The sequence below is a fragment of the Crotalus tigris genome, unplaced genomic scaffold (assembly GCF_016545835.1).
Source record: "Crotalus tigris isolate CLP2741 ecotype Arizona unplaced genomic scaffold, ASM1654583v1 scf7180000017694.5664430, whole genome shotgun sequence".
Lineage (NCBI taxonomy): Eukaryota > Metazoa > Chordata > Lepidosauria > Squamata > Viperidae > Crotalus > Crotalus tigris.
In genome coordinates this window covers 2807136-2820153 of record NW_024096572.1, presented here as the reverse complement: position 1 = coordinate 2820153, position 13018 = coordinate 2807136, and the positions used below count along the sequence as shown (strand labels likewise).

The 13018-nt window shown below is 40.2% G+C and overlaps 1 protein-coding gene across 3 annotated transcripts in view; it reads right to left on the bottom strand.

Moving 5' to 3' along the window:
- Positions 1-13018, bottom strand: part of KYNU (kynureninase) — a 119093-nt gene that overhangs the window by 78191 nt on the left and 27884 nt on the right. For all 3 annotated transcript variants that reach the window (XM_039338231.1, XM_039338228.1, XM_039338229.1), the window contains one exon: positions 11905-12025. In XM_039338231.1, the coding sequence (XP_039194165.1) occupies positions 11905-12025 (121 nt within the window). The remainder of the gene's footprint in view (positions 1-11904; positions 12026-13018) is intronic.

Below are 13018 nucleotides of genomic sequence, written 5' to 3'. Positions count from 1 at the left end.
TACAGATCTTAGTTGCCAAGGTTGAGAAACACTACTGAGGAGACTTTAAAAAGAATAAAATAAGCTGGCTGTAAGGACAGACCTTTTAGTCCAGTGCAGGAGACCCTTCTCCATATTGCTTTGTCATAATTTTCTTCCAGATTTAAATCACTAATCACTAATAACATCTAAAAATTCACAGGGTTCAGAAAAATTGTATGGTGGGAAAACATAGATCTGGATTTTCAGATATTTTGGCTATGGCACAAAAAAATCAAGGAAAGCATCTCCCTCGGGAATGGGCAAATTTGGGGTAAATAAAAGCCTTGTAAACGTTTTGGGGATGTATGAAATCATTATTTTCCTGTGTTTTCAACATCCAATGGCAGGAAACTATATGCTGGAAATGTTTCCCAGCCTTTCTCAACATCCAGCATGACATTAATACACTGAGAATTAATTGAAAAAAGTAGGGGAATTAAATCTTCAGAAAAACTTTTTATGTTAAATACTGTTTTCTTCTTAGCTTGTATAATTATATTTCAAGTAGATGCAGATAGCTGAAAAGAAATTTAAGGGTTTCTGAATATCAAATGCTTCAAACTTTCTAAGAGGATAGGAGTTAAAAACAATGGAATGAAGTGGCAGTTAAAGGCGATTCTTCATATTTTCTCCTCTTTTCTGTATATGCTTTGACTTTAGCAGGTGAAATCCATTTCCACCCAGTTGAAATTGTACTTCACAATTTTGAAACTATTTATTCAAGTTATCATGACAATGTGGTATGAACCAAAGTCATCAGAATTTTGAAGAACAAAATATGAATATTCAAAGTGTGTAACACAACATGACAAGAAAGTATTAATTCCCTTTATATATATTTAAATGATGCAACATTGCTTTCATTTGTATGTGTTTGTGAGGAAGAAAGAGAGGGAGAGAATGCTAATACAGATGGTCCTTAACTTACAACAGTTTACTTAATGACCTTTCAAAGTTACAATGTCACTAAAAAAGTGACTTATGACTGATTTTCACACTTATGACCATTGCAGCATCCCCGTGGTCAAGTGATTAAAATTTGGATGCTGGGCAACTGGTTTATATTTATGACAGATGCAGTGTCCCAAGGTCATGTGATCACCTTTTGTGGTCTTTTCACAAGCAAAGTCAATGGGAAAGCCAGATTCACTTAACAGCTGTTACTAATTTAACAACTGCAGTGATTCACTTAAGAACTGTGGCAAGAAAGTTTGTAAAATGGGGCAAAATTCACTTAATAACTATCTCACTTACCAACAGAAATTGTGGGCTCCATTGTGGTGATAAATTGAGAACTACCTGTATGGTATTTAAAGGCATAATCTTGGAATCTTTTATTGAAACCACAAGATAGCCCAAGGTTTTTGCTGACAGCGCAATGTATTTTACGTTTTGACTGTAAAAGCATGGTTTTCCGCAAAAGAGAATTTATATCTCCACACACCATGTCACCTTGCTCCCTAGTCTAATAAGCACTGGTGGTAATAGTTTCTAAGGGTAATTTTGTTTTTGACATTCCACTCTTAGAATTTCAGAAAATAATATATAATTTTCTGATGTAATTACTACAATTATTTTGATTTAATTATAAGAGTGAACCATTAAATTAGTATCAGATGCACCAAGGTATATTAAATAGAATTAATACAGTTGTTTGAAAGAGGAATAAAGAAGTTCAGGTCCTCCAGCTGCTACTGAACTACAATTCCCAGCATTCTACTCCACTCGTCACACTGGCTGGCGATCCTGGCAGATATTTAGCATCATCTAGAGCAGGGGTGTCAAACTCGCAACGTCATGTGACGTGTCGCGACGTATTGTGACTTTTTTTTGCCATTGCCGGCTATGGGATGGGTGCGGTTTCACTATGATGCATCCGGCCCATGGGCTGGCAGTTTGACACCCCTGATCTAGAAGACCAAAAATTCCTGATCCCCAAATGTAGATTATTGGTCATTTGTGGTCACATATCAGATTGCTATTTCTGAAGCATACCCATATGGCTTATATTGAGTCATGGTCCCATAGCTCAATACTGGCTCTCATAAGTCTCAGATGTATTTCATATCATTCATATTTATTCAGAGGCATCTTTACAACCGAAACTGAAATGAGGCTTCCTTGGAAACAAAGTTAGTCCTGAATAAATATGAAGTCATTCATATTAGTACAATTCATATATGCTTGATCATTTGTAACCTTCAGTTGGGCAAATGTATCATAGGGCAACCATTTTTAAATCAATTTATCTCAAATGAGCTAACTGGAAGAATTTACCCCAAATCTCATAATCCATACCTCCTGTGGGATTTAAATTTGGCAATGTTGTGGCTGCTGCTCTGCTGCAACCAGCCAGTCATTTGATCATCATTTCCAATGCGCCCTACCAGTTTCCTACAAGAAAAGTCAGTGGGAAAGCTGGAAGTCAGACGTTTCTCCCATTCCCAATGTTTTTCTTTTGCCCACTAGTGTCAGTCTCTCTCTGTTTAAGTAAGAAAATATCCCTGAAATGATGACCCAGTGGATTATGGGTTTCCTAAACTTCTCTTTCCTGTAAGCTTTAACTGGTCAAAACATGCACCATAAGGCCAAACATTTTGAACCAAGGTACATCAAATGGGCTAATTTGCAGAATGCATCCAATATTGGGGACCTATGATTCCTGTAGAATTAAAATTTGGCAAATCTTATAACGCATAACTTATCATAAACCAGCTTATGACATAACAGAAATATCATAAAACATTTCCTGTGCTGATGCTTGACAGTGCAACATGGGCTATTTTCAAGGTAAGTCCATCTCTGGAGGCATCCCAACTTTTCCAGTGAAGGCAGTATACTAGAAGGTGTTAAGGAATCTGGTAGGGAAATCTCTCTAAAAAGATGACCCAAGGCTTCAAGGATTGTCTAGTTTCCCATAAGAGACAGTCACAGCATCTAGCAAAAAAAAAAAAAAAAGCTGGATTTTCTGAGCCAACATGAGGGCTGGTGAATTGTGATGAATTGTAGTGCTGGAGAAAACTCTTGAGAGTCTCTTAGACTGCAAGGAGATAAAATCAGTCAATCCTAAGGGAAATAAACCCAACTGTTGGTTTTTGGTTTTTTTTGGGGAAAGACAGATATTGAAGCTGAAGTTCAAATACCTTGGCTACCTAATGTGAAGAGAGGACTCATTGGAAAAGACCCTGATGCTGGGAAAGACTGAAAGCAAAAGGGGATGGCAGAGAATGGTTAAGATAGATAGTTTAAACCAGGGGTAGGCAATCTTGGCTCTTTTATGACTCGTGGACTTCAACTCCCAGAATTCCTGAGCCAGCATGGCTGGCTCAGGAATTCTGGTAGTTGAAGTCCACGAGTCATAAAAGAGCCAATGTTGCCTACTCCTGGTTTAAACTGAGAACAAACCCCACCCCTCACCAGCACTGATGATATCACCTAACATAGTTTGGGTAATAAAACATCTACAAGAAAACAACCAAGCTCAGAGAGCACCAAGGACTCCTCAACATACTTTTTGGAAGATATATTCCAATTATAGTTTAGTCTGCTAAGAAAAACCTAAATTCATCCTAATATTCAGCATCCCTGGTACACAATTCACCAAAAAGCATTTTTGATGCTTGGCTGGTCACAATCTATTAAAATGTGAGGCAGAGAGTTGTAAGAGTTCCTTCACTACTGCAGTTCTTAGACAAGCATAACATGAATCAGTATTATTTCTGCCTACCTGCCTCTTGCTTGCTAATTCAGTTGTTTCTTTTCCTGGCTGGGCAAAGCTAACAATATGTCATGCAGTTAGAGGCTTGTGATAGAAATAAGCTGTGCCACTTCTGCCTCAAATAATGGTTTCATGGCAGTTAGTTTTCTTCTAAGTTAGCACAGAATGTTGTAACAGCACCAGGGATAGCAAGCCAAGAAACAGGAAAGGCACCAAGGTCACTTCAATAATAACACCTGGCAACTATTTCAATGGGGTGTGGGGAAAAAAAACCACAATGTTTTCTGGGGATTTGTTTTCCCTATTCTTTGGTTATAGTTAATTCGTTGGAGTCAGACAAAAATTCATAAAGATACTCTCAACATTACAATGATGCCGAACTAAGAGACTTATACTCTGTGTCCAAAGATAAGGCCACTGCAGCGTCCCCCAGTCAAATGATGAAAATCGGGGCAATTAGCAGTCCACCTATTCTTACGACAATAGAGGCATTGTAACTGCCCCCACCTGCCCATGTCTCTGAGGCTTTCTGGGCCCAAGGGGCCAGGTAGCAGATGCAGGCCTCCTGGGTTATAACAGATTTGCACACACTGATGGGCAGTAGGCTGAGGTCTTCCAGGCCAATACCTCCTAGATCAGGCATGTCAAACTGCCAGCCCTTGGGCCAGATGCGTCACGCCGAAACCACACCCACCCCATTGCCGGCAATGGGGGAAAAGTCACGATACGTCACGCGACATCATGTGACGTCGCAAGTTTGACATGCCTGTCCTAGATCATAGCAGCTTTGTACCACACTGCAGAACACACCCCAACTCACATAAGACCTGCATCAGGCCTCTCAAAGCCTCGCCCACTCCTGAGACACCTCTGCACTTCTGGTGCTATCACAGAGACAAGACAAAAAACCAAGGAAAAAGAAAGGATAGTAAGGACAAACTATGTGAGAGACGATATTCCAGGGGGCGCGAAAACCTTGGTTTTTAAAATTATAGTGTATATGCATAATTTGTTGCCATTACTTTGAACTTTGGTAAGGGGTGCGAGAATATATCAGAAGCGTTCTAGGGGTGCGGGGTATAGGGGCTCTAGGGGTATGGGGAACCACTGATCTAAAGAGCTACCACACAGAAAAGAGAATGGATTTACTCTCCATTGCCCAGAGGGCACAATCAGTACCAATGAGTTATAAATTACAAGAAAGCAAGTTCAAGCTGGATATCAGGAGGAATTTTTTGACTATACAAGCTGCCAAGAAGTGGAACATACTATCCCTTCCATTTTTTTGTTAAAAGGCATTCAAGCAAAGGCCGGATGGGTCATCTGTCAGCAATAATTTAGTGGATCCTGAACTGGTGTCTAAGGTCCCTTCCAAATCTATTATTCTACTTATAAAATTCCAATTCTCTATCATGGCGAACCTGTGGCACGCGTGCCAGAGGCGGCACTCGGAGCCCTCTGTGAGCACACACACCATTGCCCCAGCCCCGCCTCCTCCCACAGCCCTCTCCTCACCAGCAGCCCCCTGGAGAATCGCCCCCAGGCATGGCCCCCCACGAAGCAGTGCAGCCAAGGACATGATAGCCAGGCAGCGGGGACAAGACTCCGCCCTTGCGCCCTGTCGCGCACAGATGATGCTGCAGGGCACGGGTGGAGGGTGTGGCTGCCATGAGGCTGCTGGGCTGCCTGGATGATCTGTGGTGGGCCATGGAGGTGATGGGTGGCCCACGGGGCACGATGGAGCGGGGACAAGGGTGGGGGGTGGGTTTTGGGCACTTGGTCTCTAAAAGGTTTGCCATCACTGCTCTATCAAAACATTGCCAGCGTTTAAAAAAATGAAATAAACAATGTGATACAACATATATTAAAGGTAGACCCAATTTATAAAAAGATCCAAAATGTGATCAACATTTATTTGCTTCTGTGGCTTATCCACACAACACCAGTTTTTCTGCTTCAAATTGTAAAACAACAAACCATCATTCATTTAAAAGAAGATGAAGAACAGCCAATCTCCAACTTTTCTTTCTGTTTATTAACTCAGAAGCAAAATATTTCCAATACTTTTTTCTCAGACCTTTAGGCCTCCAGTTCTTAGATTTGTGCTGGATTTGTTTGGTGACATTTCTAAATATATCTTGCTTTTCTCTAACTGTCCTCTTTCGGCTTGGCCTGATTTTGACATTTACTTTACTTTAGGCTCTCTAAAATAATACTATCTGGCACACTCCTGTTATTTTCACACAAGGTTCTCCCTCTTTTCACACAACGTTCTCCTTCTGAATTTATATATTTTGCCAAGATATATTTGAAACTGAATTTTGTTTATATGACTTTGTTTATCTGCTATAGTATCCGTAAGTGCAAATTAGGGATGTGTACAGATTTTGGAGTTGAGTCAGAAAACTGTCCATCACTTCCAACTAATTTGGAGGCATAACTGGAGCCTGAATCTTCTATCTCCTTCAGGCTGTAATTGGAAATCAACAAATGGGTGCTTTTCTACTGCCATCAATTTTTCTCAGTGGAAAGGAGTACCGCTTAATAGTTGCCCATGTTTTTATAACTAAGCATGCAATGTTTTCTTAAACAGAAATTAATTGCCAATATTTCTGGCTATTGAAAATAACCTTTATATCCTTACATTCCTAAAATAGTAAGGATAGGAGATCTGGCTGAAAAAAATGTTAACATCTCCAGCATAAGATTAAAAAAGGACACAGCCTTCCATGTATGGTTTTTTTTTTCTCCCCAGGTAACAGTAATAATATATAGCCCAGGATAACTTGACAGAGGAAAAGGGTCACACTGAGAAATTAAAAATTATTATGAGCTGTAAGGAATTACCCAGAGTGCTAAAGAGCTATTCTGTGATTGGCAGAAAAGCAGAAGTTCTAGAGATGGTGGCCAAGGCTGAGATGCTTAGCAGCATGTCTTTTGGGGTACCAGCAATAGCTTGAAATTCACTTTTTTAAAAAAAATGATGGGCTGCAGCGAGGTGCTTGAACAGACTGCAAATGGCCTTCCGGCTGTAATGTTGTACTAGTCATGTACATTTTTTTAAAGTGTAGAGGAATTGTTCTTCGTGTGCTTGTTTTAATGATCTTCATGCTTCTGAAGAACAAATGACTTGTTTTTCATTCCTTCCTCCATTCTAAAGGGCCAAACAGCCAACAACACAGAAGTGATGCTATATTCAAAGGAAACAAAAGATACACATAGAGTCCCAAAGGTGTTTTTCAAACATTCTCCCTGAAGTTTTGTTGCTCATCCAAGAAGCTTCTTCAGCGAAACATCTTGAAGGAAAAACAGTTGCTTTTTGGGGGGGAAAAAAACACCTTTGGGACAACCACGATGTGGATAACTGAGACTCTCCATAGAACAGTGGTTCTCAACCTTTTTAATGCTGCGACCCCCAACTGGTTGTAAGTCGAGGACTACCCAACTGGTCATAAGTCGAAGACTACCCAACCAGTCGTAACTCGAGGACTTTCCCTGCCCGCGAGCCCCGCGCATGCGCGGCCACCCCCTGCGCCGGCCAAGGCGTAGCTGGCAAACGGCAGAGACAGCGCAGGCCGACCACCGGCTGGGCTACCAGCTGGCCCAGCCCAAGGGAGGTAAGGCACCCGCCGGGCCCCACGCGCGCCAGCAACCCACCCTGCACCCGACGGCCTTCCACCTCCCACCCCTGGCCTTCTTTTACTTACATTTTTAGTAGTTGCTCAGCAGGGAGGGGTGGAAACTTCCAGACAGCTCGCCTTCGCTGCAGACAACTTGCAGCACCGTTTGCAGAATGGGACTTTTGGCGGCTCAGCAGGGCAGAGACAGCCTGGACAATTCCTATTAGCTTTTGAAAGCCAATAGAATTAGACTCTATTCAAGAGAGTCTATTTTATTGGCTTTCAAAAGCCAGTAGAATAAAAGGGAGTAGCACAGCTATGGAAAAGGGGGGAAAATGGCGGACTGCGTTGTTTGGCGACCCCCGTGAAATGGTCGTTCAACCCCAAATGGGGTCCCGACCCAAAGGTTGAGAACCAGTGTCATAGAAAGATAAATGTAGAGTTTCTGGAATCCTGATAATTGAAGAAACGGAATACGAAGCTCATCATCCTGACTTAACTCAGTACTATGCCTGAGGACGCCCATAAATGTTGGCATTAACAAGTTGTCATTTCTGTTCTTGTCATATTTTTTTATTAATCCACTGCTACCTGAAATATAGATATTAAGTTATTGGGGAAGAAAGTATTGAGTATTCATTAAAAGGCTGAGGTTCACTTATCTCCAATGCCTAAAAATGCATGACTTTGCTTTCATTCTGAATCCTCCTGACTTTTGATATTTCAGCCTATTTTGAGAGTTTTTTTTATTTCACGTGTATAGTGCTGTTCTTCCCATCTGTTCATTTTCTTCTTCTTCCTATTTTCTCAGTTTTCCAAATATACTCTTTTTCTTTATCTTGTCAAATTTTGGCATTCTTATTTCAAAATCTCACAAGATTTCAGAGAAGGACTTCAAAACCTATGAGATTTGTCAACAATAAATTAATACAGGGGTCCAACAAAGGTACATGGGACTTCCATATGAATCATGCCAATGGAGAAGACTGCCTGCTACATTTGATTCTTCGATTTGTAATTTTTTGATTAATACCTTTCTCACAGGTAGAGATGTATGGCTACATTCTACAAAGTATTCTACAGAGTTCAGGTGATGGTTTCCACATCCTTCACAACTCCCAACACAAGTACCTTGTATTATTGTCAATCACATTTGGACAACTGCTCTAAGATAGAGATCTTCGACAAATGTTAAATATGTTTTTCTTCATCCTCAAATCCTTTTGTTGTCACAACTCATGCATGTAAAAATGAACTAATCAAATAGCAAGTTATGGAAGATTAAATATTACTTCTGCAGGTCTCGTATGAATGGAGGAAACAGCTATTTAACTTTTACCTCTTCGATGAAGTCAGCAATTGCTTTGATCTTCTATGACAATCATAGAAAAATAGATAAGACTGAATTTTTTAAGTGGCTGGCAAAGTGCAGAGTTATGCTAGATGAGCACAGAGAAGAATATGACTTAAAGTTAAAATGTTCTCCTTCGCCCTTTCCTCCACAATGAGCCATGACACTTTTATTGACTTTGATTTTCTGTTTTAAAGAAAAACTGCATAAGCATTATTTTTCAGACTTACATTACTCAGTCAATCATTTTATTTTGGTCATTGACCAACGAACTTATAGTAAAATAGTTGAGTTTCACTGAGTTCAGTAAGAATAATTTTCCATGTGTACAAGAGAGTAGCCTTAATATAATTTAATAATTAAGAGCTTCATTAATGGATTAAAAACTAAGCTTACAAAGTTCCTCTACTCAAAATAAAAGCAGAAATAAAATCTCTGGAACTGTGATAATTGAAGAAATGGATATGAATTATTTCCTCAGCATGATATTTACTAAGAATAATATAAAATAACATATTTTGGTATTAGTAGATAGATTCATCATTTTTTCCTCTAACACAGCGGTTCTCAACCTTTGGGTCGCGACCCCATTTGGGGTCGAACGACCATTTTACAGGGGTCGCCAAACAATGCGATCCGCCATTTTTTCCCCTCAGGGGGCACCGTCGCGCATGCGCACCGCGCATGGGGGCGCCGCCATGCATGCGCGGTGCATCCTTATGACCGGGGTCGCCGTATAAAAAGATTGAGAACCACTGCTCTAACATTTATGTTTTTCAGTCCTAATTTTGCTCCAACTGGTACAAGCATAATTTTTTGTTCCTTTTCTTTTTAAGTATAGACAGAAATTATGTCTTTTGACATGCACAGAAATGTGTACTTATTTTTCTAGACATTTTCCAGAACATATTCACCTCTGCAAGAACTCCGCCCCCCCTTTTGTATTTCCACAATGTATAGATTTTTATATGCATTTTTAAACAGAGAACTCCATCCTCAACTTTACAAATGTGTAAAGCAGTGATTCTCAACCTTTTTAATGCCGCGACCCCCAACCAGTTGTAAGTTGAGGACTTCCCAACCGGTCATAAGTCAAGGACTATCCAACCGGTTGTAAGTCGAAGACTTTTCCTGCCCGGGAGTGCCGCGCATGTATGGTGCCGCCCCTGCGCTGGCTGAGGCCTAGCTGACAAGGGGCAGTGACGGCGCAGGGCGACCACTGGCTGGGCCACCAGCTGGCCCAGCCCAGGCAGGTAAGGCACCTGCTGGGCCCCACACACGCCAGAAACCCTCCCTGCGCCCACCGCTGCCCTGCTAGCCTTACCTTGGCCACCGCCTGTTCGGGGCAGCGGCAGGTAGGCTCAGGCGCTCCTGGGCGGCCCCGGCAAGTGGCAGCGACGGCGCAGGGCGACCACCGGCTGGGCCACCAGCTGGCCCAGCCCAGGCAGGTAAGGCACCCACCAAGCCCGACGCGCGCCAGCAACCCTCCCTGCACTCACCGGCCTCCCACCTTCCATCCCTGGCCCTCTTCTACTTACTTTTAGTAGTTGCTCAGCAGGGAGGGAAGCTTTCCTTGCAGCACCGTTTGCAAACTGGGGCTTTTGGCGGTCTCAGCAGGGCAGAGACAGCCTGGATAATTCCTATTGGCTTTTGAAAGCCAATAGAATTAGACTCTATTCAAGAGAGTCTATTCTATTGGCTTTCAAAAGCCAATAGATTCTATTGGCTTTCGAACGCCAATAGAATAGAGTCTCTTGAATAGAGTCTATTCTATTGGCTTTCAAAAGCCAATAGAATAAGAGGGAGTAGCACAGCTAAAAAAAAGGGGGGGAAAATGGCGGACAGCCTTGTTTGGCAACCCCCGTGAAATGGTCGTTCGACCCCAAATGGGGTTGCGACCCACAGGTTGAGAACCGCTGGCGTAAAGACTGAAGAATATTTTCATGTATGTGAATTTCATAAAATGGTAATAAAAAAAAATCAAACCAAGCAAAAAATAATCCTCATCTTTTTTGTGTTCAAGTTTGATTTTGAACTGCTATGCTTCTATATAGCACATTTATAAATTTGGATTCTTGAGGATCAACATATATATGATTTTTAATGTTTTATTTTCAACTTGAACATATTTTTATTTTAATGTTCAAGATATCTTAAACATTCTGGTAATTTTACAGTCATATGAAAACTGTCTTACAATTTTAATCAAGGAAAGTCACTTTTAGAACACTGAAAAATGTTCAAATATTAAACTATACACTTTCCTGTAGTGATACTCTACTAAATTCTGAATAAGTCAAAAACTTCAGCCCTAATCTGGTTCGTATTGTAAAACTTAAATTTTAAAATTTCAGAATCAGAAGTTACATGCCTTGATAAAAGCCTATAGCTGCAAAGATCTTGCCCCACTCAAGTTAGTCTAGGATTAAGAAAGCAAATGCCAAGACACACAGTCCAGAAACAAACATCATATAGTTTGTATGGATTGTTCTTTAAAAGAGCAAACAATGTTTTACGAAAACATATGATAAAGACTGGAGACTAAAATACATAAAATGAGGATTTGAATCACACAACCAGGATAAAGTTCAACAATGCAATCCTAACTTCTATAAGAAAACAGATTAAAGATACGCAGGTCCTGTTACTCACTCACATAAATGAAATTCCAATTGAACACAGTCGGAACTACTATTGGGTAAGCCTATATAAGGCCTCATTATTTAAACTGCAGTCATTAAAATTTTAATTGTACTCTTCAAATAATCTAACCAAATGGAAGCTATGTAAAAAACTTACCGTAACTATTCCGTTTTCCTATAGTATAATAGTGAAGGTGCCAGGTTAGAAACTAGGAGACGGTGAATTCTAGTCTAAACTCAGGCATGAAAAAAATGGCTGAGTGACTTTAGGTTAGTCACTCTCTCTCAGCCCAATTCACCTCACAGGATTGTTGTTGTGAGGAAAATAGGAGGAGGAAAGAGTATTGTGTGTGTTTGTTATTTAGAATAATAAAAAGGGGGATATAAATAAATAATTCAGATCTTTTAAAGTAATATTCTATTAAAAGGATACTGTGGTAGTAACAGTCTTCCTAGAAAAGGGGATATTTAAGAAATATTCTCCTATTCATCTTCAATGCATTGTTCTCAAACAGACATATTCAATGTATTGTACCCAAGAGAATTACTCACACTTTAGCCCACTTGTCAAGTTCTTCATCCAAGTAAGTTTTAATTTTCTTTGGCTGAAGACCAAGAGAGTGTCCAGCAAAGTAGATGCAGTTTTCATTCTCCTTCACTAAAGTTGGATTGGCTGAAGGGGAAACAATCCAAGAAAGCCATTAAAAGACTGCCACTGTTCTTATCTGTTTGAAACAAATATTAAAAATGACGGATTCATTTATATCTGAAGACATTAACACATTTTTAACAAAAGATTATTCTCCTGTTATAGGCCTTTGGTACGCAGAGCAAAAAGCATTTGTGAAATTGCCAAAATTCTCTTCATTAAAAGACACAAAGATATCTGTCAGTTCTAAAATATGTGCTTACCAAAGACATATGTTTTAATATTGATTATACTATAATATCGTGCTGCATAAACATTAAAACCATGCTACATGTATCAAAGCATAGCAAAATCATGTTAATCCACTTCTCTTTCAACACAAAAGAAGATTGTAAGCTGTTTTTATAGTCTTGGCCTCATTCTAGATGTGCTTGGGCTGGAGTGCTCCATAAAAAAGATTGATGAGCAATCCTAGAGTCAACGTTCCAATTCTTTGAAGGACAACAGTAGCATTTGATCAAAAAGGTTGATAACTACTGACAGAGGGCTACCAAGGATCAGATGCTCCCAAGAAGATGAGGGACTAAAAACCATGCCTAATGGAAGAAAAGTTGAACAAATGTCATATGTTTAGGTCAGTGTTTCCCAAACTTGACAATTTTAAGGCATGTGGACTTCAACTCCCAGAATTCCACATGCCTTAAAATTGTCAAGTTTGGGAAACACTGGTTTAGGTGGACAGACAAGAAGATTGAGGAGCAATAATAGCAGTCTTCGGATATCTAAAGCTAATTCAATCTGTTGCCCAAAAAAAGGTAGGGCCAGAATCAGGGGGCTAAAATTATGGGGAATTAGATTCAAGATCTATATTGGAATTCTTGCAGATTGCCTCATAAAGTATTATGTTCCCTTTTCTGAGCAGATTCCACACTGAGTCCAATATGGAACTGAATGACTTCTGATGTCCTTTCCAATTCTATGATTTCATGAAGGACTTCCATTTGTGAGATAGATTTC